Below are 25,332 nucleotides of genomic sequence, written 5' to 3' on the forward strand. Positions count from 1 at the left end.
CAAAGGTGAGACTATAGAGAGACAAAGTATTATAAAACATTGTCATTTGAGCAATTTGTTTAACAAAAGCTTTACTTTAGTGACGCCTGCTGGGTGAAACTGTAAATACAACTGAAAACATTCATTACAAGTTCAAGTGCATTCATTCATTTTCCTTCGGCTTAGTGTCTTATTTATCAGGGGTCACCACAGTGGATTGAACCACCAATTAATCCAGCTTATGTTTTAAACAGCGGATACCCTTCCAGCTGCAACCCAGTACTGGGAAACACCCATAGACCCTCATTCACACACACACACACACACACACACACACACACACTAATACACTGTGGCCAATTTAGTTCATCAATTCCCCTATAGCGCATGTCTTTGGACTGTGGGGGAAACCGGAGCACCCGGAGGAAACCCACACCTACATGGGGAGAACATGCACTATACTGCGCCATTGCGTCGCCCACTTATACATTATTAAATAAATTTGAAAATTCGCAATGGCAACTATTATTACCGTTGGCTCACTAGCTTGAATAAAGTTTGGTTTTTGGCCGTTCATAAGAAAAGGTTGGAGCACCCCTGAGGTGAACAATCTCAAAGGGCATCTATGGTGAAAAATCTGCTTTTAAAGTTGTTTGGACAGACATGTGTGTAAGTATAGTGTATATACTGTCATATTGGGGTGAAATAAACACACCCAGTCCTTTTTTTCAGATTTAACAACATAAAAACGGTGGACCAATTGGAGCCTTAAAGGCCCAGTGGAAACAAAAAAACAGCAACAACCTTTTCCCAGCTATGATACAGACACTTCAAACAGCTATAATAAATCCTCAGATGGGTGTTTTGAGCTGAAACTTTACAGACACATTCTGGGGACACAAAAGACTTATAATAAATATGGAAAAAGGGGTGACCTTGGTGCCATTTAATCTTTGAGCTTCTTCACACGACTCAACTCCTAAACACTCGCTGCATCGGGCTCGTGGCTCTCAGAACTGCCTACACCGATACCAAACCGACCAATCACAGAGCTTTTGCTATGCCTCATTGCGAGATGTATTTACATTATTTGAGAGGTGTGCGTTAGCGAGGGCTATGCGACAGCACAAATGCTGCATCAAAGCATACGCGTGCTCTTGAAGTATAATATAATCAGACGTATAGAATATACTAAAATAAAACTGTAAATCAGCCATTTAGAAATTGACTCGTGCAAGTGTCAGTTAAAGTGTTGGAGAGATGAAAGAGTGTTTCCTACAGGTGGTTTGTCAAACCCACTTACCTGTCTGAGGCACACTCAAACAATCTCTAAATCATTTCTGGATACACTATGCATTTATTTCCCCAGCTCTATGTAGTAGCATTGCAATTTCACATGCATTTTTCTCTGCTTAAAATCTTCCAAATGTTTGAGCTGAGTGCAGATATTTGCAAATACACGGTCAATGGAAATGTGGAGGTTTACTATGCAAAACCCCAGTGTGAATAGCTTGTTGTTTGGGATCAGACTCTTCACATCGGGAGATCGGTGGACATAAGCGGATCCCACACAGACTGAGTTAAGTCAGTGGAGGATTTACTGTTAGTTGATTTATCAATTTGACAATTTCTAGTTTCTTTTGAGTTGTTGATTGATGATATTACTTTAGTTTGTCAAAGGGATTTTGTGCGTTGCATGCGCTGACCTGAGACTGATAACCAGCGGATCAACAAGAAGCAGATACAAGATGAAAACACCGTGGCTTATACTTCTCCTGAGTAAGTCTGTAATCTGACAAAGTGTGCAAACTGACAAGATTCCTATGTTTAACTAATGCTTAAAGGGATCGTTCACCCCAAAATTAAAATCTACTCACTATTTATTCATCCTCAATTGGCTTTAAACATTTATGACTTTCTTTTTAATGCTGAATGGAAAAGAAGATATTTTGAAGAAAGCAGAAAGCTGTTGACATGCACATTGGGAAAAATAAACACTATGGAAGTCAATGGTGACAGGTTTAATGTCTAAATGTCATCAACATATGAGAGAAACTCAAACAGGCTTCTGAGAAGTCAAGGACGAGTAAATGATAACAGAATTTTCAGTTTTGGGTGAACTGTCCTGTTAATGTGTTAGCTGAGAGAACAAATGCATTCAGTACTAATGTATTATCATGTGATTTGGCTTTATGTGGACCGTTTATTTGTAGAATATACTATTAATATATATTTTTAAATGTATTTAAACATGTTGATTTCCAGTCATGTGTTGTTGACAGTTCCAGAAACTGTCCCTCTTTGTTTTCCTTCTTCTATATTTGCATTTACGCCTTTATAAATATTCCTGGAAAAACTCCCCGGCTCTGCTAAGATTTGCATAACCAAGCCTAAATGGTGAACAATATTCCATACATTTGCATTGACCCTGCAGTAACATACAGTGTTGGTCAACCATTAACAGTTTAGTAAATTACAGTGTGCTCTGTTTAATGCCTGAACACTGTCAAAATATTACTGTGTTAAAGATACAATCTCAGAAGCATCTTGATATATGTTTACCTGCATACTTCATCTGCTTGCATTTTAAAATGCTGTCATTTTAAACTCTTGATAAACTAGTATTTAAACACACACATAGTTAAGGATTAAAGTATAAGGGTCTTATTGCACATAAGCTGTCACACACCCACAATGTTTTATCAAAAGCACATGAAATGCCTCCACTGCTGAGACTGCAGCTCTGCACAAGACTTTTGGCCAGCGGAGATATTAAAATGGTTGTGAGTCTGGTTTTCTCAAGGTTTTTTTTCTTCACTCTCCTATTGGTGAAGTTTTTTTCCCTCTCCGCTGTCGCCACTGGCTTGCATGGTTCAGGATCTGTAGAGCTGTGCATCGATGAATTTGCTCCTCAGTGCTTGGACTCTCAATAACGACTTCAAACCGCACTGAACTGAGCTAAACTGAACTGAACTTAAACACTAAAAACTGAACTACCCTGATCCAGTTACTATGACCATTTATGTGAAGCTGCTTTGACACAATCTACATTGTAAAAGCGCTATACAAATAAAGCTGAATTGAATTGAATGAAATGCATATAAAACAGTTAACAAAAATAAATTGTATAAGAAAAAGAAAAGCCAAACACAATAATTATATAAAACATAGTCACATCGTATCTGTAATGTCAATTATTTCAACCTTAGAGTGCAAGTTTATTATCCTCATTTGTTGTAAGGCCTGTGACTCTGTCCCCATTTCAAGCTAATTTAAGCCATTTGGGCACAATAAATAAATGTGTATAGCTTAACAATTAATTGTATATTGCTTATTTCACTTGTATATTTGCTCTGTTGTATTTAACTATGCTTGTAAGTTGTTTATTACATATTATTCAGCTACGCTCCCTAACAAAACCTTTAAAAATCTCAATCTAAAATTATGAATTATTTCCAAATAGAGCTATTTGTGAAACTGTATTCATATCATAGTATATATTACAGTAAGAGGACATATTGCAATGTCACTTTTTTCTAATATCGTGCAGCCTTGATATATAACATATTTACTTAAAAGAAATAATATGCAAAATATCTTAATGAAAAATTATTACTCCGCTTCTGAATTTAGAAATAGCCACAAACTAACTTTGATCCTAATTCAGTGTTTATTCGTTGTCTTGAATAATATCACTTTAAAAATTTTTAATTTGATAAAGATTTGATCAATTTGAAAAACATAATTATTCTGCAAAGTATTTTAACAAGCAAAAATACTAAATTGGTTTCTACAAAAATATGACCCTGGACCACAAAACCTTATTGCTTGATTATGCTTTTGGTAATAGCCAAGAAATACACTGAGGCTGTATGTTTTTCTTTCATGCCGAAAATCACTAGAATATTTGAATAGAATATAAAAAAGATCATCTTCCATGTTTCCTACTGTAAATATATCAAAACTTAATTTTTTTATAGTAATATGCATTGCTAAGATCTTATTCTGGACAAATTTAATAAGGATTTTCTCAATATTTAGATTTTTTTTAAACACCCAAATTACAGCCATTCAAACAGTTTCATCTCGGCCACACATTGTCATATCCTAACAAACTATACATCAATGGAAAATGTATTCATTTAATTTTTATATAATGCATAGATCTACATTTCCAAAAATGTACACTTAGAACTGTTTTTTTTTTTTTGCAAGTGGTGCTCACTGCAGAGCCATTTGGGCAGAGCTGAGCTCCAGCAAGGGGGAGCTTGAGCTCTCGCTCCTCCTTTCTTGCAGTTCTTCTACGAGTGATGTCACTGGGGGTAGGGTTAGGGGTGGGGTTGGTGTACGCATTAAAACAGCTTATAGGAGGAGGAGCGAGAGCTCATGCTTCCCCTCGCTAGAGCTCAGCTGGCTCTGCAGTGAGCACCGTCTCTTTTTTTGTGGATCACAAATGGTAACATTTACATTATTTCAGGCAAGTACATTGTAAGTAACCAATTACTTAAAAAAATGTTGTATTTAATTACACCTAACAATGCAAAATGTAGCTAAAATCACTACCCAACACAGGCCCATTATGAAAATGTGCTCCGGGTATAATGTGCTTGTGGTTGCATAGTGCTGCATTATTTGTGTAAACGCAGCGACCTCTGGTGGATTTACAAGAAATTACACCAATGAGAAAACGTGTCCTAGTAATGTATTTGAGATTATCAGGGTAGGGCTGCACAATATTGGAAAAATCTGACATTGTAATATTTACATTTAGTCATTTAGCAGACGCTTTTATCCAAAGCGACTTACAAATGATATTTAGTTGCTGTTATAGTTCTGCTATTATATATATTGCGATATGAGTACAGTTTCACCAGATGGAATTGAATAGCTCTATTTGGAAATAAATCATTAGTTAGGATTGATTGAGGGGATTTTCTAAGGGTGTAAATCATGTGTAAAAAATAATAAACAAACTGCAAGCTAAAATAAGTACAATAAAGCAACGGAAAAAGTAAAATACACAGTGCTTAATGGTTTTCCAGTGAGTCAAACAGTATTTATGTATAAAAATGTAATCATGAAATGTAAAGTAACACATGCAAAAATGATAGATATTCACTGTGCTATGGGTATTATCTGCAATGACTCCACAAATCTCATGTATTCTCAGCTGATCAACTATAATCCTAACTCAACAGTGCAGGTCCTGTGACATGACTATTGACTATATTGCAATATCGATGCTGAAACAGTATATTGTGCAGCCCTAGTCCAGGGCACATAGAAATATGAATTCTGATGCATGCATAAAGATTGCTTTAACCCGTTTATCAATGACCAGGCTCGGTGGTATGGGCAGAGGAACAGTATTATCCTCAGAGCAATAACATCACATGGGATAAGGCCAGACTCTACTGCCAGCAATGCTTCAAGGAACTGACCACCATCACCAGCAGAAACGTCCATCTGATTGCCAACAACCTCTCGGCGGACTACTGGATCGGACTGCGCAGGAGCTACAACGGCACACTCCCATGGTCCAAATGGTCCAACGAGGATCCTGTTACCTACCAGAACTGGTATCCCGGCCATCCCGTGCCGAACACAGAAAAAAAACAGCCAATCTGCCCAACCACACAAACTCCACTCACCTCCACAACCACAATAACAACCACATCTACATCCACACCGACAACCACTACGATGGAAACTTCATCATTTGTGGCTAACAAATCAGGCGATATGTGTCCCATCCTGGTCGATATTCTTGATTGCTTAAATATGACGTATAAGGATCTTGAAAGTACAGTGAACTCATACACGATCACGACGCCCAAAACAACAACACACAGCACTTTGCCGACTAGCACAACAACATACAGCACTCAAACCACTCCACAAAGCACCACAGTCAGCAGCTGCATCCTGGAACCCGAACCCGATCCGGATGTGTACATCGAGGACTCCTGTGTGGTCTTGCTCAGCTTCGGCATGTGGAAGGAAAAAGTGTGTAATATAAGTCGACCCTTCATCTGTTATGACGGTGAGTGCTTGGCATTTACGGTTTATTGGGTGTGTTTTAATAATAATGATGATAATAATAATAGTGAGTTAGGCGATAGCATGATCGCCTCACAGCAAGAAGGACGCTGGTTTGAGCTTCGGCTGAGTCAGTTGCCATTTCTGTGTGGAGTTTGTATGTTCTCCTCGTGTTGGCATGGGTTTCCTCTTGGTGCTCCAAGTCCCACAGTCCAAACACATTTGGTGAATTGGGTAGCTAAATTGGCCGTTGCGTATGGGTGTGATTGAAAGTGTATGGGTGTTTCCCAGCATGGCGAAGAGTGAAGTCTTGCAATGTTACGCAAATGAAAAAGGCAGAATGTGAGATTTGACTATGAGACATACCATCTAGTGTAACCCCAAGACTTTTTACATGGGTTGACAAATTGACTGGAGAGTTGTGAATCAATGAACAGGGTAAAAGATTGAACTTTGGATAAAGCAGACTTTGACCCAACCAGGGGTGCGTTTTCCAAAACCATCGTTAGCCAACTAAGGTTGCAAGTTGCGCCGTTACAAACATAGTTAGTTGATTTGGCGTTTCCCAAATGCATCGTTCCAATGAACATTCATAAACTTGTGCACTTGCAACTACACCTCTGGAGCTGTAGTTAGAAACATAGTTCCTGGCTGTGTTCTAATTCCAGTTATCCCCCTATGCCCTATTCGTTTAGAATATTCTGACATTTAATCTTGGAAAGATTAAAAATAAAAAGACATTAAGGTCATCTCTCTTAGGTGTAATTTGCTTTCAAAGTATTATTACAGTTCAGTTTTAGCGATCTTCATGTTTACAATTGTGCTTCCTTTACAGTGCACTTTGAAAACATTGATGTCATTTTAAACACTGCCTCATGACGAAAGCTGTAGGTGACCTAATATTTAAAAGCGGAATTTATGTTATGTCTCCAAAGCTTGTGAAAACAAAAAACATAGCATATGTTAATTCTTTTAGTATTATAGTAGGTTATTTATTCAGTATCTGTACTATATATGACATGGCCTTCTGGTTAGAGCTTTCTGCAGTGGTTTACATGTCTCAAATTGTAAAAGTAGACTTTTTAAAAAATAAAAAAATAAACAATATCCTACTTAATAATAATAACAAACATTAATATTAAAAATATTATTATTAAAGTAGGATTTTTTCATTTCCTAATAAATAATAAATATTACATTTAATTTCCTAATAAATCGCCTCATTTATTTATAATTTATATATGATATTAGAATAGTGTTTGCTTTTGTAAGTGATTTAATGTTTTAGAATAAAATTTGTAATGTTATTACAAATATCTCAATAATATTTGTAAAGGAAACATTGGTCCTATATGAGCCGTTTACATATATTTCAGTTAATATGGAAAGCGAGTGCATGTTTTAACTATTATTGGATTTTATTTTTAACGTGCGTGCGTGTAAAACAATATAATTTGCACAAAGAAATGATGGGGTTCTTCTCTAAAGTAGCTGTTACTCCACCCCATTTAGAGCGCCATTATGAGCATTTTACTTTATAATTAATGTGGTTCAAACGATGGGTCTGTGAAAGAGAAACTGCAGGTTTTGTGAAACACTCATCACTACATCATTCTTTTCGCAAACGATGCAAAACTTAAGCCAAAACTGAAGCTCATCTAACAAAATAACTTAAGATAACGGTCCAAAAACTAGTACAGCAAAATTTGTTATAGAAAAATAGGTGATTTTGGGACCCCTAAGATGTTTTGACGTGCCCTGACATTTATGCTTATTTCAGCTACTTATTACATAGTACTGGCCAACATTTGTTTTATTTGTATTCAGCACGAACTGTGCTACAATAATATGTGAGAAATATTGATGTACAAGATTGTGTTTTTTAGAAAAAAAATTGTATGCGTGGTTAGTAAGTTTTGGAGAAAATAATGTAGCTGAAATAATGTCCAAAAAACAACTTTAGTTAACAACTTTTCTTGTAGGCTAGAATATTTACTTCACAATTATGTAAAATTATTTAGTTCTCTCATTCAAAGAAAACATTACTATAATATACAATTTGTTACGTTTGTTTTGGGTCATCTCAGCTCTATGCGTGTGTGACAATGGTCATGAATAATTTGGACAAAACAAAAAACAAGACAAAAGACACTCCCCCACTGGCTAATGTTCACCCTTCAATGGCATTGTAAAGCAATGTTCAGCAGCAAAAGCTAGCCCAAACTAAATGCTTTGTGTATTACTTGCTGTTTGACCATGCATACACTATGGGTAAACAATACATATATCTTTTAAATTCATATTTTTAATAGGAAGCTATACAATATTATATTTGTGCACATACATTAGAATAGTCAGTACTAAAGCCAAATCTGGAGCTAATCTAACAAAATAACTTACAATAACGGTCCAGAAACTAGTACAGCCAAATGTATATGTTATAGAAAAATATTAAACACAATTTTTTTTAAAAAGAAGAAAGAAAAGAAAGAGAAAAGAAGTGAAGAAAAAAATGTAAATATTTAGTTGAAATTTTGTAGATTGTAATTTTTTTAGTTGACTTAACTTAAAAGAGTTGACCTAGTAGCTTTTAAGTAACCTAATGCTGCGTTCACACCAGTAGCGGATAAAGCATCAAGCACAACTGATTTACATGTTAAGTCAATGCAAAGATGTGAATAGATATCCTGTTGCTCGAAACATCAGACATCGTGCGGATCGCTCATTTCACGCGAATCGCTTGAAATGGAAAATCTGAACGTCAGCAGACATTTGCCCTGCATTTAACCACACATGAGCTTGCTCTTGTAGGGAAGTGATTAAGATGTAGCGCCTGCAGTAGTTGTCCAGAGGGGAAATCCTCCTGCCGACACCGGACAACAGCTCATCAAGCTAGGCTCTGCTTAGTCGGACGCACCGCTGAAAGCTTCCGTCATCTGGGAACAGTTTCTGGAGGAGTGGATGTACTTACAGAGCTGGTGCACCTCTGAAAGGATCTAGTGCACTCAGACACGGCGCCGAACAATTCAATGCTGTTTTTCAGCCTTCCTAAAGCACACAAAGCGTAGCTGCTCTCTCAGTAAAATCCATGTTATCAATTTAGCAGTGAAGCTAGAGTAACCAGGCAGACAGACATGACAAGACGTGAATCCACGTCTATTGTAAAATGAATTAGACATACGAATGAAGATAACTTATGCACGAATGGTGCAAGTAAACTCAATGTTCACGCATCTGTTTACATGAGAATAGTGGGATTTATTCACTTGCACCATGTCTACTGTAAATAGCATTAAAGTTAAGTAGATGAACTGTGCATATAACAAAGTCAGCTTGTCTCTTTTAAGACAACAAATTTACTTACACTCTTAGGTAAAGCGACTAATTGCTTTTTACAGTGTTTGGTATTCTGGATTTTGAAATGTGTGGTCATTTTGTGAGTTTCCGCTTATATAATATGCATCTGTCTTTCCATAGATCGCTTTTTTGGGCAAATCAACTATTTCAATGTGATGAAAAATAATGTTAGTCTGAGCTGGAGTGCAGGACCCAGTGCTAAAAACATCAGTCACTATAGAGTGGAAATCACTGGAGATTACAACCAGACATTTAATAAGACTGGTCTGTCCGCTGAAATAGGAAATCTGACCTCGGGAACTCTGTACCGGGCTCAGGTGTTTCCAGTGAAATGTGGCCGGGATCTCAATCCACAGAATATCTCCTTCTACACCTGTGAGTAGACTTCCATTTATAAGTGTTTACATCACCATGAGTTTATGTTAGGCATAAAGTACATGCAGAAGGTTTTAATCACACAATAAACCCTACATGTTGCGCAGCACTGTTGTATAAGACTGAAAGGTTTGTTCTGTGAAAACAACCCTCCTTTATGTACTTTATCCTACTTATTACATGGCTGCTTGCCACAAACATAAAAATTAGACACAAAACATTGTTTGGAGCCGTAATAGTTTGTTAATTCATTAATTGAATGCAAAGCTGACAGACACAAATACAGCTGATGAGGTATACACTAACCTGCACATAATTCAGTCACAAGATGGCACCAAACAGTCAAAAGCAAAGCTGACAGACACTTACACAGCTGATGGAGTATACACTAACCTGCGCATTATACAGACACAAGATGGAGGCAGATAAAAACACAACAAACTAAAACAGCTGATTGAGTATACACTATCCTGCGCATTATTCAGACACAAGATGGAGACAGTCAAAAACACAAAGCTGACAGACACTAAAACAGCTGATGGAGTATACACTAACCTGCACATTATTCAGACACCAGATGGCTCAAAACAGTCAAAAACACAAGGCTGACAGAAACTAAAACAGCTGATGGAGTATACACTAACCTGCACATTATTCAGACACTAGATGGTGCCAAACAGCCAAAAACACAAAGCTGACCAAGACGAAAACAGCTGATGGAGTATACACTAACCTGTGCATTATTCAGACACTAGATGGTGCCAAACAGCCAAAAACACAAAGCTGACCAAGACGAAAACAGCTGATGGAGTATACACTAACCTGTGCATTATTCAGACACTAGATGGTGCCAAACAGCCAAAAACACAAAGCTGACCAAGACGAAAACAGCTGATGGAGTATACACTAACCTGTGCATTATTCAGACACTAGATGGAGCCAAACAGCCAAAAACACAAAGCTGACAGAAACTAAAACAGCTGATGGAGTATACACTAACATGAGCATTATACAGACACTAGATGGAGACAGTCAAAAACACAAAGCTGACAGACACTAAAACAGCTGATGGAGTGTACACTAACCTGCGCATTATACAGACACAATATGTTGGCAGATAAAAACACAACAAACTAAAACAGCTGATGGAGTATACACTAACCTGCACATTATTCAGACACAAGATGGCGCCAAACAGTCATAAACACAAAGCTGACAGACACTAAAACAGCTGATGGAGTATACACTAACCTGCACATTATACAGACACAAGATGGCGCCAAACAGTCATAAACACAAAGCTGACAGAATCTAAAACAGCTGATGGAGTATACACTAACCTGCGCTATGTCATAATGTTGATACCATGATACAAGCATAAGCAATTAATTGCAACAAGAAAATGTAATATAGCACATTACTAGCTATAAATGTAATATAAGCATGCATTTTACACTACTGTGCATTAAACACTTTAACACTTATTAATTAGATTGTGTAGACATGTGCAATGCATTGTTTTTAAATCAACCCAACAAGTATTGATTACTCTTCTTCTCTTGTAGTGCCGTCTGCGGTGATGAATCTGACTGTGTTGAATGTCACAACTGTTAGCGCCTTCCTCAGCTGGAATAAACCAGACGGAAACCAAGATTTCTACTTAGTAATTGTGGAGGACTTGATATATGGAAACAATCAAACAGCAAAATGTCCAAACAAGCAATGCGGTATTACAGATCTTACTCCAGGAGTGTTGTATAATTTCACAGTCTTTGCAGTGGTGAATCAGACGACCTATGGAGTTCCAAGCAGCTATTCTGCTTATACCAGTAAGTTTTCAGCGATACATTGTCTATAAGTTTTCATTGTGTGGAAAAAGTGCATTATTGCATTAACATCGGCACACAAGAGTAATTTGCATAATGAGTTGGAGATGCTAGTTTCGTTTCAGTTTAATTCATACTGTCATTGAGCATTTATTTATATATTTTCTGTATTTATATTAATTTTGCCACATTTTTTGTCCGTTTTATAAACTGTTTTTGTTGATTTCTGTTTCAGATTTGTGGATAGGTTTAAACTATTATTACAGCTTTAATTAATTTGAGTTTTTATAAATTTTCAGATAATTAAACTTTTTAACTCTTAAATAAAAAACATTTAGAATGAAATAGAATGAAATAAATATATTCAACATAAGCGGCAACATGGTGGCTCAGTGGTTAGCACTGTGGCCTCACAGTAAGAAGGTCGCTGGTTCGAGTCCCGGCTGGGTCAGTTGGCATTTCTGTGTGGAGTTTGCATGTTCTCCCCGTGTTGGCGTGGGTTTCCTCCGGATGCTCGAGTTTCCCCCACAGTCCAAACACATGCGCTTTAGGGGAATTGATGAACTGAATTGGCTGCAGTGTATGGGTGTTTCCCAGTACTGGGTTGCAGCTGGTAGGGCAGATGCTGTGTAAAACGTATGCTGGATAAATTGGCGGGTTCATTTCGCTGTGGCGACCCCTGATAAATGAATGCAGTTTAATTTTAAACTAATTTGGAGAGGAGCATGTGCTCATGATTGACCCGGCTGGCCCACATTAGCTAATCATGATCCTCCAATCAAAGAATTCCAAATCTCTCTATATATCCTCATTTCCTTCCTAAAACTATCTTCATCTGGATGAAATCCCCCTCCTCCCCTTCTTCCACCTTTATCCAGAATGGGCGGCACGGTGGCCCAGTGACTAGCACTGTTGCCTCACAGTAAGAAAACCAATGGCGTCGGGTTCTCGCTGGGCCATTTGGTATTTCTGTGCTGAGGATCCCTTGAGCTCAGGGCTCTCTCGCGGGACAGCACACCAAACAACCTATGTATAAATTCATGAGCTAAGTGTGAACTCTTGAAAGGACTAAGCCGAAGGATGAAAATGAATGAATTAAAGAAAAAAAAGATTTAAATAAATTGTAATAAATATAAATATTTTTAATATGTTTAGTTTTTCAAAATACTGCAAATAAACCTTTCTAAATAATTATTTATCCCAATACCTGTATTAAAAATGTTGCATCATAAATGACTTATAATCACTTAACTTCATAAGGTGAATTTAGAGTCCTCCTGTGGTGAAATCGGTAAATTACAGCAAATTTAAATTGTAAAGCATTAAACACAAATAAATACAGGAAAAAAAATATATATATTTATAATATAATATAATTTAGTATAATATAATATAATTTAGTATAATATATAATATAATATAATATAACATATGATATAATATATAATATAATATAATATAATATAATATAATAAAATATAATATAATATATAATATAAGATAATATATAATGTGCAGATGCAATCAGAGCTGCATCCAATGCTTTTTACTGTGCTCACCTAACCCCACCTCTAACCCTACCCGTCACAGTGATGTCACTAGCTCCATTGAGTGCATTGTGTCTGACATTGCATCTCTGAGTGATGCAGTCTCAGCTTGCATCATAAAGGCTGCATCCACTATTATACTATTGGATGGGAGACACTAGGTTAAGTAACATAACATAAGTTCAATGGACTCATACGGTTAATTTAATTCAGCTTAAAAATGTAATTTAAAATTTAATAACCAGGATTTTCTTTTTACAGTGTAGGTTTGAGATGTTGGGCAATTTGGCCTCTGTTTAGTCCAGTTATTCTATTTATTAAACAAACCATTTATTTATTTATTTATTTATTTATTTATTTTTATTTATTTATTTTTATTTATTTATTTTTATTTATTCATTTATTTTTATATATTTATTTTATTTATTTATTTATCTTTATACATTTTTATATATTTTATTTATTTATTTATTTTTATTTATTTGTTACGAATTTTTTTTATTCATTTACTTTTATTATTATTTATTTATTTATTTATTTATTTTAATAAATTTTTTATGTATTTATTTTATTTATGTATTTATTTATTTATATTTATTTATTTATATTTATTTTATTTGTTTTATTTATGTATTTATTTATTTTTATTTATTTTATTTTTATTTATTTATTTTTATGTATTTTTTATGTATTTTATTTATTTATAATTTTTTATGTATTTATTTTATTTATTTATTTTTATTTATGTATTTATTTGTTTATTTATTTATTTATTTATTTATTTTCATCATAGTTTATGCTTATTTCAAAACTGACAAAAAAGCTGAATGTGCATTTTCAGAATTAATTTGTCATTATAACCAGTGTTTTTTTTATGTAATGACCTAAGATTCACACATGCATAGAATCAAAGCTATCATAAAAGCGGCATTTCTGCAAGCACAGCTATTGAAAGATGAGCTCATTTTTGACAAAAGCTGCATGCTTCTAAATGTGTTTGTTGGTATTTATTTTTCAGATCCTTCAGAAGTCAAAAACTTGAAAACAGGCAACAATGAAAGCAATGCCATAGAGGCCACTTGGGAGAATCCTAATGGTTATCATTCAAGTTTCAACGTTTGTATTAAAGAATTGATCAGCAATGAGTCGATCAGCTCTGAGTGTAACTGCAACGAGGGAAGCTGCAACATAACAAACAGCATGTCCATAAGGATGACTGCATTATCATCTGGCACCCAGTATTGTCTGTGTGTGACGGCACTGATAAACAGTGACACACAACCTGGAAAAACGGTTGTAAGTTCTGCATTCACACGTAAGTCTTACCATCTACTTTCACTTTCAGTATTACTTCAATAATTAAAGGCATTTAATTTATCTGCCCCAACATCATTAAGCTGTTACTGCGTATGATATTTTGCCCTTTAAACTAATGCAAAAAAGCTGCTTCTTTAAAATTCTGACATTGGTTTCCTCACAGTTTCACCTTTTACCTTTAAATTGTGAGTCTATATCTCACAAGTGACTTTTTGTCCTGCAAATTGAAGGTTAAATATTTTCCCAGTAAAACAACTATTCTTTCTTTGATTCTTTTGTCTTGTTTCTTTTCCAAATATCTAAAAATTCTCAAATCAAGAAGACAAGCAAAGCATAATGTCTTGTTTTAAGACATATGTCAGAATTAAATGGGGGTTTTCCTTAAAGCAAGCTAAATAATATGCAAATAGGGTGAGCAAAATAATACTGCTTTTCATTTTGAAAAAAGTTTTGCTTACTTCACTGGCAGGCAAAAATAATTTTAAATAATTACAATTGTGATTTTTCTCACTGTTGATTTTATGCTTTAACTAACAGATGAGACTTTATTATAAAGTGACTCGGTAACACTTCAGAATAACTCCATTATAACTAGTTAATAGATCATTAATAAACTGTTAGTTATTGAGTTATAAATGACTTGTTAAATAATAATTAATAGTTTGTAATTATTTATAACTATCAATTGTAACTAGTTAATAGATCATTAATAAACTGTTAGTTATTGAGTTAAACATGACTTGTTAAATAATGGGCAATAGTTTAATTATTTATAACTATGCAATATAACTAGTTATTTTTTCAATAAATAAACTATTAGTTAAGTTATACATGGCTTGTGAAATAATAGTTAATAGTTTAACTATTTATAACTATCCATTATAACTAGTTAATAGATCCTTAATAAACTGTTAGTTATTGAGTTATAAATTACTTGTCAAATAATAGTTAATAGTTTGATACTTATTTATAACTATCCAATATAACTAGTTAATAGATCTTTAATAAACTGTTAGTTAATGGGTTTTAAATGACTTGCTAAATAATAGTTAATAGTTTAATTATTTATAACTGCGCCTTATAGATAGCCAACACATAAGTTACAAGCTGTTAGTTAAAAAGTTATAAATGACTTAACTGTATTTTAATGATTTATAACTATACCTAATAAATTAGTAATGGATCATGAACAAGCTGCTAGTAAATTACTTACTAAAGACGTTTTAAGTATCAGTTAATAGTTTATAAATGTTATTGGGACGTTATTCTAAAGTTGCAATTATTCTTCATTTATTAACTGTTAGTAAATCAGGAATAGTTGCAACTTTAAAATAACGTCCCAATAACATACATAAGTTGTTCATAGGTTGAACAAGATTTTGTTCAATACATCTTGATCCGTGATATAGCAAACACAACGCTATCTCAAGGCAATTCATCACTTTCTGATTTAGTGGCTAATTTGTATGTATTTGTACAATTTAGTATGATTTGCTCATCCTTAATGAATGATTGGTATTATGGGTGGGGTTCGGTGCCATGCCTTTTTTAAAAAAAGCAACGTACCTTTTTCATACCTGTCAACATTGGGCTGTGAAAATCAGGGATTAGCACAGGACATTAGCAGCAGATACATAAGTAAACAGTTCAGCTTATTAACATTAATACAGTCATCCCAAGTCTCCCGAAATTATCATTGGTTTGGGGCATCCGGGACTCAATGCATTTGCGGAAGACTCCCGGATGCCCACAAACCAATGATAGTCTCCCGGAAATTGCGCGTCTCCTGCCCGGTCTTTAAATACGTCGCCCATGCCTCTTCACCACATCCCTCTTAGCTCTTCAGATACGTCACGAGTAACTCACCCCCACCGCTCTTCAGATACTTAATGTCACACGCACAGCACACGCCCCCACCACTCTTCAGATAAGTCGCGCACCATCACCCCCAACCTCCTCTCCCCTTTTACATTTTTTCAGGCACCTATTCTCCCGCAAATCTTCTCTTTCTCGCCCTGAAATCACTTTTCCCACCTGTAATGAAAAAGGAAGGGATACCTGCTGTTTTTATATTTATTTCAAAGTGTTTTCATGCCTAAATAAAGCAAAAGCACAGAACAGCCTCACATTTAAGAGAAAGGGGTGGCCCCTGGTGGTTCGGCGGTATGGGTTGCGTATAGTGAGGTTCGGCTCTTTAACGTTTATAGCCATGCTTCAGAGAAAGACTGAAAATATGGCAGAAATACAGGAAAACGGGATGATAGCGGGATAGAACTGTAAAATATGGGAGAATCCTGGGAAAAACAGGAGGGTTGACAGGTATGACCTTTCTGTATGACACTGAACTTTTATAAATTCGTCCAAATTAGCCACTAAAACAACCAAATGTATGAAAGTTACGTTTCCTCATGAGATCAGACAGGCAAAAAGCATTTCCTATGTTCCGATGATGTTTTTTTAAATTCTCTTTTCTCCTACAGTGCCAAACACCGTGAGCATAACCTCCTTGGTTACCTACAGCACATCCATGTCTGTTAATTGGACAATAGAGGGGAAATATACAAAATTTCATGTGAAAATTGAAACAACAGATTTTCAAAATTCCTTAAGAAGTGATGATACCAAAGACTGTTATTACAATTTCGCAAGTCTGATGGCAGCAGTGAGGTATACGATTACAATTATCACTTTTAACGGAGCCCTGGAAAGTGATCCCGCTAAAGTAATAGATTACACAAGTGAGTGATGATTATTATGTTGCAGTTACTACTTTTGTCCCCCAACACAGGCTTATTGGGAAAATGTGTCCAGGGATACTTTTTGAGAACCGATAAATATGTACTTGCAGGTACATACGGCTGCATTTTGTGTGTAAAATGAATGCTATGGGGCGGTACTTATCTCCGTAAAAACGACTTTTCTGTTGTGACTGGTTTTCAAGAGGGGCATCTTTTGCACGCAGCTCATCCCAGAGCAGCAGTTTGTGTTGTCAAGACAACTACAGAGAACTTTTAAAGAGTTTGGTTTCCGCTACATTCATTCTTCCATGGCAGGACCAAAATGCATCCCTTCACGGCTACATTACCCATTCAAAACATTCAGTCATTGTTGTTGTTTTAAATAGCGGATTATAATCGCACCAAAAGGTATTAAAAGGTAAGTGGAATATAACAGCGCAAATTTTTCTGTAACCGTATAGTGCTGTGCGCTCTCTGTTTAATCCTTTGGCGTTACGTGCTGACTGACTGACTGACTGACAGGTGCGCGATGCGTGAGGACAGCAAACACGCAGAAGCTTTCAGTTAAGATGAACACAGTTTCTATAGTTATACTTTATTTATAGATAAAGGTATATGGCTCTGCATATAATCACTCTATCTTGCTGGAGTTTATAGCCGTTTCGCTTTACTTCAGGACGCATTAATGCCGCTCTGAAGGTCTAATCGCTGTTTTAAGTTATCCAGAGCTGTATGAATGTAAAATTTTTGAATATCACAATAGTATTAAATATTACAATTGTAACAACATAGATAGCAACACTTTTGCACAATCGATACCCAGCTGATTCAGTCGTTTCATAAGAGGACCGCGCCTCTTCTCTTCTCCTGTTTTCCTTGTCAACATAAAGGCAGTGAGATTATTTTCGGCCCCTTGTTCAACTGCAAGACATATTTGACTTGCGGGACGATAACGTATAACCCGTGCCTACAGACACATTTGCCAAAGAAGCAAAATGAAAGAAGAATATGCTGTTTGACGTGTTGATGCCAAAAAAAGCGCTGATGTTGACCTGGATCTGCGTCATAAACGCAACAAATAGGCTTTACCTTTTATTTTACAACTTATAAAGCATGCATGCACATTAATGCAATATCATATTTAAACAACAAAACCGTTTACAAAAAGTCTACATATGCGCGCGCGTTGTTGTCTTTTCATCACGCAGCGCGCACTTGAACCGGGAGGGAGAGGAAACCATCACATAAAATCAAGACATAATCTTTAAAATAATGATTTCTATTAAAAATGTAAAAGGTTTTGTGATTATAATAATAACAGCGGGGCATTAAATAAATGCATATTTTCCGTGGAGCGAGCGATTTGAGGAAGTCAGCTATTTTGTTTTTTGAAAATATGATTGGAAAAAAATCAGCCTATGCTGGTTATTAAAAAGAATCAGTCAGTATTTTCGTTTTGTAATATAAATTAATTATTGAAGTGAAAATAATTTAGGGCAGTCCTATTTATTTTATTCATTTTATTTAGTTTATTCTGTTCTTCTGTGCTAAACACTGCAGGTGCGTGAAAATGCTCTGTTGTATTGTTCTATTATTAATATGCTAGCATATAAAAATAAATCAGTATTTTAAAATGCAATATTTAATGTGTCAGACACAAAATAGACACGTCTATTTGTTTAATATAAAATTAATATTAATCTGACCAGTTAACCGTTAATAACCGATTAATGAGCGGCGGTTGTCGGTTAGCAAAATTAACCGAAATGACCATCCCTACTTTATTCCTATGATTACAGACATGTGCAGGGACCACCAACATTAATTACAGCACGCTCGACCACACAGAACCTAAAAGCTGCACTTTCAAATTTGGGTTTATAAAAAAAATTCAAAAAGTGCCTCTTTTATTAGGTGTTTATTATAACACAGACGACATATACAGTTATTTTAAACTCTTTCAATAGTGTTTTATGAAAATTCAAAGGGTTTTCTTTAAAATTATACCAAATTTTTCATTTACACCTCTGCATGTGTATTTGGGAAGCTTTTAAATTTAGGTAGGCAAAATCCAGGCGGAAAGTGGTTAATATAATCAACTACTTTGACCACAAAAAGGCTTTACAAACTATTCGCAGCACTTAAACTATTCCCCTCTGAAGAATAAACTCAAAAAAAGAGAACAGAAACTCAATATGAGAATAATTTTACGAAGCGACGCATGTCGTGTCTGCGCAGCCGTTTGCATTAATGATGCGCTTGATGCATCACTGCGACACATAACACAGCCCTCCGCTATCTGTGGACACTTCTAAAACAGCAGCACAAAGAGAAGAAATCAGTGCGTTGAAGATTTGTCCAATGTATTATTGAGCCTTTCTAATTTAAACAGTCAGGTAGGGCTACTTTGAGTGTGAAGAGCAGGTAATAACCCTCTCTACTCCAGTGTTGCGAATGCATTTTGCTGATCTAACAGACACAGCGCAACTCCTTGTTGCAGGTCAAAATGAACCTATTTAATGTTAAACTAAATGCATTTCTCCACGGATTATTGAAAACTAACAGGAGCAAATAGTCTTGGAGAAAGTTTTTCGAGTTGTCATGAACGCGACACAGTTTGAACTGTAATAAACGGAGAATGATCGACAGGCGCAGCTGAGGGAAGCGCTAAACTGAACATGAATTTAATCAATTGAATATTCATCTGTGCTTCACATTAAACTAAAGAAGGGCTTCATGCGTACATGACAACTTTCTAGTGCCTCATATTATGCTACGTTCACAGCTTTTGTTGGCTTATAAATTACACTGAAGATATTGAATGCGTAAGATCGGATTTGGATTGGTTCCAGCTGACCGATACCTGATCCAGCAAAAATGTGCCTGAATGCTTTAGACTCTTTCAGGCCTTTAAAACAAATGCGAATGATAAACTTTCATTGTATTTCAGTGAATTCATTCAAGTCGTTCTATTGCAAAAACTGTAAGAAGATGTAGTACAGGGTACATATTTCCCGGGTTCTCAAAAATGTAGCCCTGGGCACATAATGCAATGAGCCTGGGTTGTTTTTCTGACCATTTCACTATTTCTGTTTTGATCAGCCGAATAACATGTCTAAAAAAACATTTATTCACAGGACCGACTTCAGCACGCTCACCAAAGGCCACTGTTAACAAAATGAACATAACTGTGAGCTGGGAAGCTCCAGCTGACTCTGTAGGGGCTAGGATTAATTATACAGTCAAGTATCATACGCCTTTTTGGAATGAAGATTATACATTAAATACCAGTGACACACATCTTACCTTTCCTAATTTAAGAAGTGGAACAACATATGACTTTAATATCACAGTTGTGGCGGGTAATTTGACGAGTAATCCAGTCAGCACTTCTGCACAAACAGGTAAAGAAACTGCGTTTGATGTGTTCTGAAGCTACATTTGGATTTATTGTGTTATGATTGCTACTCGACACTCTTAAGATTTTTTTGTTGAGACACTGTGAATATGTCAGCCAATTGTTCGCACTTTTATTGATGTTTAAATTGTTTGATTTTTCAGAGCCTGTGAAGAAGATGCTGAGCTTGGTAATGCTGTGTTCCTCTGCAAATAAACTTGAGTGTGCAACGAACACAACTCAGGAAGAGCTGTACAGTAAGGTGAGGAATATTTCAATGACTACAGCCTGTTCAAAACAACTTCATATTAGGGATATAACCATTCACCTCACGATGCCAATCTCACGATTTAGTCACGATTTTTTAACAAAATTATTTTGAGACAAATAATTGCCTTGAATTTTATCTCAAACGCTGCACCATTTATTTACAAGTAAACTCATTTTTGCAATAACTAAACTGGGATTTTAAAACAAAATCCAAAAAATGAAAGTGAATAATACAAACTAAAGAAGACTCTTTAATAGTGCTGACTGATGTCGACCACTTTGCCATCATACGATGTCTAATGTGAAACATCCCGATGGACGATGGCACCGTCATTGTTGTAATTTAGGAATAATTAATTAATCCATAATTAATTTACTATTCGTAGCCTACCGTTTAAACTACCTGACCCGCATGCTCTTTGTTTTACTTATAACTATAGGGCCAAACAGAATCTGCTGACATTTTTCTGTGGAAGATTTTGTAATAAATCTGCGGATTTATGCAGAATGATTTTGGGAGTATCATTACTACAAACTTAATATATTAAATAAAAAATAATACATTGATTTATTGTTTACAATACATATCCATTTCGGTCAACTTATTTGGTAAACAAAACAAGTCTCTAATATAATATAGCCATTAAAAGACTGAAAATATTACCTTACAAACTGGATTGTAAATAAATTGAATGAACGATCTATATAGTGTTTTCTATATATCATGCTAACATGTGTTTTGTTTGAGTAATCACATTTGCATATACATAAAATATTCAGCTGTACACTTTTATAACTTTAAAGCTTGACGACAATGAACATTAGCATTAAAGTTATTAGAATCATGATTTTTATTACCAAAACTTATTTTAAAATGTAGTAATTATCCTTTTTATCCCAAATTCTCCATCTAAAAACAACAATAAGCACACAAATGAAATCTCTTTTACTGTCTTTCAGTTGTACAATCTAACTGCGGGAAAACTGGACGGCGTTTACTGGAAGCTGAAATGGGTTGACAGAAAGAATCATTAGCTCAGTTCTCAAAGCTGAAACTAGGTCTGAAAAACACCCTATTCATCCTGTCACATTTGTTTTCATTAACACTTGTAATATGGATAATTCACCTAAAAAAAATAATAATAATGGAATATATGAAGAGTTCAGATGCAAAAACCCGTGCCGTCTGAAATTTCCATATAAAATATAAACATTCCATATAAACATTTTTCTCAACCTTATTTGTTTATGTTGGGATATTTCACTTTAAAGACCAGGAAAAGGACTTATTCTTTGCCATAAAAGTGATATTACAGAACATGCACACAGGAGCACGATAAAAATTTTCATTTTAGAGGAAAATTTCTGACGGCATTTAGAGGTTTTTGCATCTAAACTCTTCATAAATAGTCCTATAATGCAGCATACCTTACTTTATTCCTGACCACTAAAGGAGATTTTTATTTATGTTTGTCTTGCACGTGTTTATCAAGACTGTAAACAAGTTATGTTCATTATCAGTTCTTTGTTTTGCTGTGTTTACAGTTGAGTTGTGTTTTGCAGTAAACGCTAGATGGGTTATTAAAGATGCAGTAGGTGGTGGTCTTCAGAAACTTGTGTTGTTGTGCTGGCTGAAAGTCTCTTCACAGTCCACTAGTAATGATTAAAGTAAATGATCTAAGTGTGGTTATATGTATTTTTATATTCTGGATGAGGCAGAAGACTAAAAAATGTTCATCCAATTAAATAGAGTTGGGCCGATAATTGTGATAAGTGGCCCAAACTGTCTGTCAGCGAATGTAGATTTGTAGAAATCAGAAGAGACAATCACAGTGCTGAAAACAAATGCTGAATCAAAACTTTGTTCATTCCTGAATCAAAATTGGAGTGAGTTTTGACCGCTGGAGGAAGGACGACTCCATGGCTGAAGGATTTCTTTTAGACAGGTCATCTTCTGTTTTAAAACTATTTTAGTCACACAGAGCTGATGTAGATTGTGTTGTTATGAATGGGTTATATGCACAGAAGTGTTGTTCAGCCACTGAAATGTCTTGGTGAAAGATTGATGTGACTATTTTCAGTTTTATAAGGTCCTTTTATAGCCCATTTCCACTGAGTGTTACGGTAGGGTACTGTTCGGTTTGCTTTTATGGCCGTTTTCTCTATCAAAGGGTACCTAAAAGTGAACCGTACCATACCACTTTTTGGTCACCCTTTGCAAAGGGTACCAACAAGCCCAAAGAGTACCATAAGGCGGAGCTAGATGCGCAGATGAATGCTATTGGTTATCAGAGATACGTCACTCGCAAAAGCAAGAGAATAAAAACAAAGGAAGCGCCATTTTTAAAAACACAGCAGAGACATTACACCGTAATACTATATATAGTATATACATATAATAACAAGCTATGGTCGACCTGAGCTCAAACAAACCTTGTTGTCAAGAGTAAGAACAACAAAATCTGCCGTGTCCTGTTGTTGTTTTAGATGGCCGTCTAGTCCGAGCAGATTCATTTTCTCTAGATAGCTTATCTATATTTAAAATAACAAACATTTTTGAGCTCATATTAATAACGTGCATGTGATTATTGAAGAGCTCTGATATCCGATCCTTTCAGAAGGAGACAGACGTGAGAGTGAAGCACGAAAAAACAAAGGAGAAGCCAGAAATAACAGCAGCAAATAATGCTTCTGCAATCTAAAACATGATCAAACTGCCTTGTGTAACTATTATAATCACCTTTTGGACTATTATGAACTCGAGAATGACGGAATTACTCTCTAACAGAGGTTACATGTGCTGCTGAAGATTCACAGATGAGAGGTTTGCTCAGTCTGTGAGCTATACTGTATGTTGCGTGTTGTTTTTGAACCCAAATAAGGACTAAATGTCTGCTGTGTAGTTTTTCTGTAATTGGTAACATATCAGAGACTGAATGGGTCTGTGTGTGTTCATAAAGGTTGCATTTATTTATTTATTTTATATAATTGCAGACGTTACAGTAGGCTATTTTGCATCATTGATCTTCATACAGCTTTACTGTAGACATTTCCTCGATTAAAAATGACGTCGTCTGAAACTTTGTCGTACACCAAGCCCACCAAAAGATACCCTTTTGGCAGAGGAAATGCAAGCTTGATAAAGGTGACCCATACCGACCCGTACTGTACCTCTCAGTGGAAACGGGCCATTTCAGCATCGATAATGTAGATTTATTTTTAGTTTAACAACAAAACATCAGTAAATAGCTCTATTCTGCCTAGCCTCCTTTACTGAGCTGAAGATGGTTTTATATTCACAGTGGGTCATTTCTGAACAATGACAGCCTGTGATGTGCTCCCTGTAGTGTTCACCGCTACTCTCAATATTGAAATAGCATGTCAGTATGGCTCAGTAATGAGTGTAATTCCTGCACGCCGCTGGCCATACAGTAAGCATACAGTAGTCGCTTTAGGACGAAGTGTGTGAGAGAGTGAGACCAGTGATCCTTGCAAGTTCTGCTACACAACTGAAACATGCTTGATATAATACAGTTTTCATTGGGAATTGTAGTATTATAAAGCACTGTAAAGTTTTCTAACTGGCGGATGACATGATCTAGTAAGTTGTCTACTGTCGTCTTTACGGTGCGCGTTCATGATTTTAGGAGGCGTGGCTTTGGTAGACAGGGGAAGGACTGTGTTTTCAAATCTAGTATGTTAATGGTTTGTATTTTGGCTGATCACCTACTGCACCTTTCAGGAACTCTTCTTCATTTACAGTGTTTTGGCAAGGCAAAATTGCCAGCAAGTTACTACATATAAATATAAATATATAAATAATAACAATTATAACAGAGGCCGGCACTAAACTTTTAAAAAGATGCAGAAGTGACACATAATGGGTTTTATTAAAGCATCTGTTTGTCATAATTCAAGTTACTTTTAGAGGTGTCTCTTTTAATAGCAAAATTCTTAGACAAAGACTACATTACCCATGATGCAATGCAGTAGACTCAACCAATCAGAGATCTGCAGTGCCAAAAAATGTCCTTAGCTGGACTCAATCAAATATGTAGTGTCTAGAGATGACCAAAAGCAGCTTCTGCCATTTTAAATTGGATTAATTTATCATTAGCTCTGCAGCATGGGATTGTAAGCAAGTAGGTAAGCAATGTGTATTTATATAGCACATTTATCATGTATGGCCATACACCCAAAGCACTTCACAATCATGAGGGGGGGAGGGGGGGTGTGCAGCTCCACTTGGATGATGCAACAGCAGCCACAGGACAACTGCGCCAGTGCTTCCACCAGCTATAGGGGGAGTGGAGAGACAGAGATCCAATTCAATGCATAAGGATGATTGGGAGGCCATGATGGGTAAACCCAATAGAGGAAATTTGGCCAGGGGTTGCACTCCTACTCTTTACCAGAAGTGCCATAGGATTATTAATGAGAACAGAGAGTCAACACCTCGCATTAACATCTCATTTGAAAGACGGCGC

General features: G+C 35.8%; 2 protein-coding genes and 1 long non-coding RNA gene across 5 annotated transcripts in view; 2 read left to right on the forward strand and 1 right to left on the reverse strand.

The window, feature by feature from the left end:
- katnip (katanin interacting protein) overlaps positions 1-25,332 on the forward strand; it is a 1,410,884-nt gene that overhangs the window by 161,716 nt on the left and 1,223,836 nt on the right. The window lies entirely within an intron of this gene.
- On the forward strand, positions 1,502-23,657 carry LOC101885876 (receptor-type tyrosine-protein phosphatase eta). 3 transcript variants are annotated; one of them, XM_087310107.1, is made up of 10 exons: positions 1,502-1,563; positions 1,660-1,758; positions 5,321-6,022; positions 9,496-9,750; positions 11,316-11,579; positions 14,142-14,438; positions 16,921-17,178; positions 20,316-20,582; positions 20,740-20,837; positions 21,806-23,657. In XM_087310107.1, exons 2-10 carry the CDS (start codon positions 1,728-1,730, stop codon positions 21,878-21,880), a joined length of 2,247 nt encoding a protein of 748 aa, XP_087166233.1. In that variant the 5' UTR covers positions 1,502-1,563; positions 1,660-1,727; the 3' UTR covers positions 21,881-23,657. The 3 variants fall into 3 exon arrangements, with proteins under 3 accessions (XP_087166233.1, XP_087166234.1, XP_087166235.1); XM_087310108.1 differs by having other exon boundaries at positions 1,515-1,581; XM_087310109.1 differs by having other exon boundaries at positions 1,517-1,558.
- On the reverse strand, positions 9,272-12,673 carry LOC147831163 (uncharacterized). Its single transcript, XR_015525433.1, has 3 exons — positions 11,085-12,673; positions 10,656-10,996; positions 9,272-10,478 (listed from the first exon to the last, which is right to left on the reverse strand). It is a non-coding gene; the product is annotated as an uncharacterized LOC147831163 (long non-coding RNA).

The sequence above is a fragment of the Danio rerio genome, chromosome 24, assembly GCF_052040795.2.
Source record: "Danio rerio strain M-AB ecotype USA chromosome 24, GRCz13ab, whole genome shotgun sequence".
In the NCBI taxonomy this organism is placed as follows: domain Eukaryota; kingdom Metazoa; phylum Chordata; class Actinopteri; order Cypriniformes; family Danionidae; genus Danio; species Danio rerio.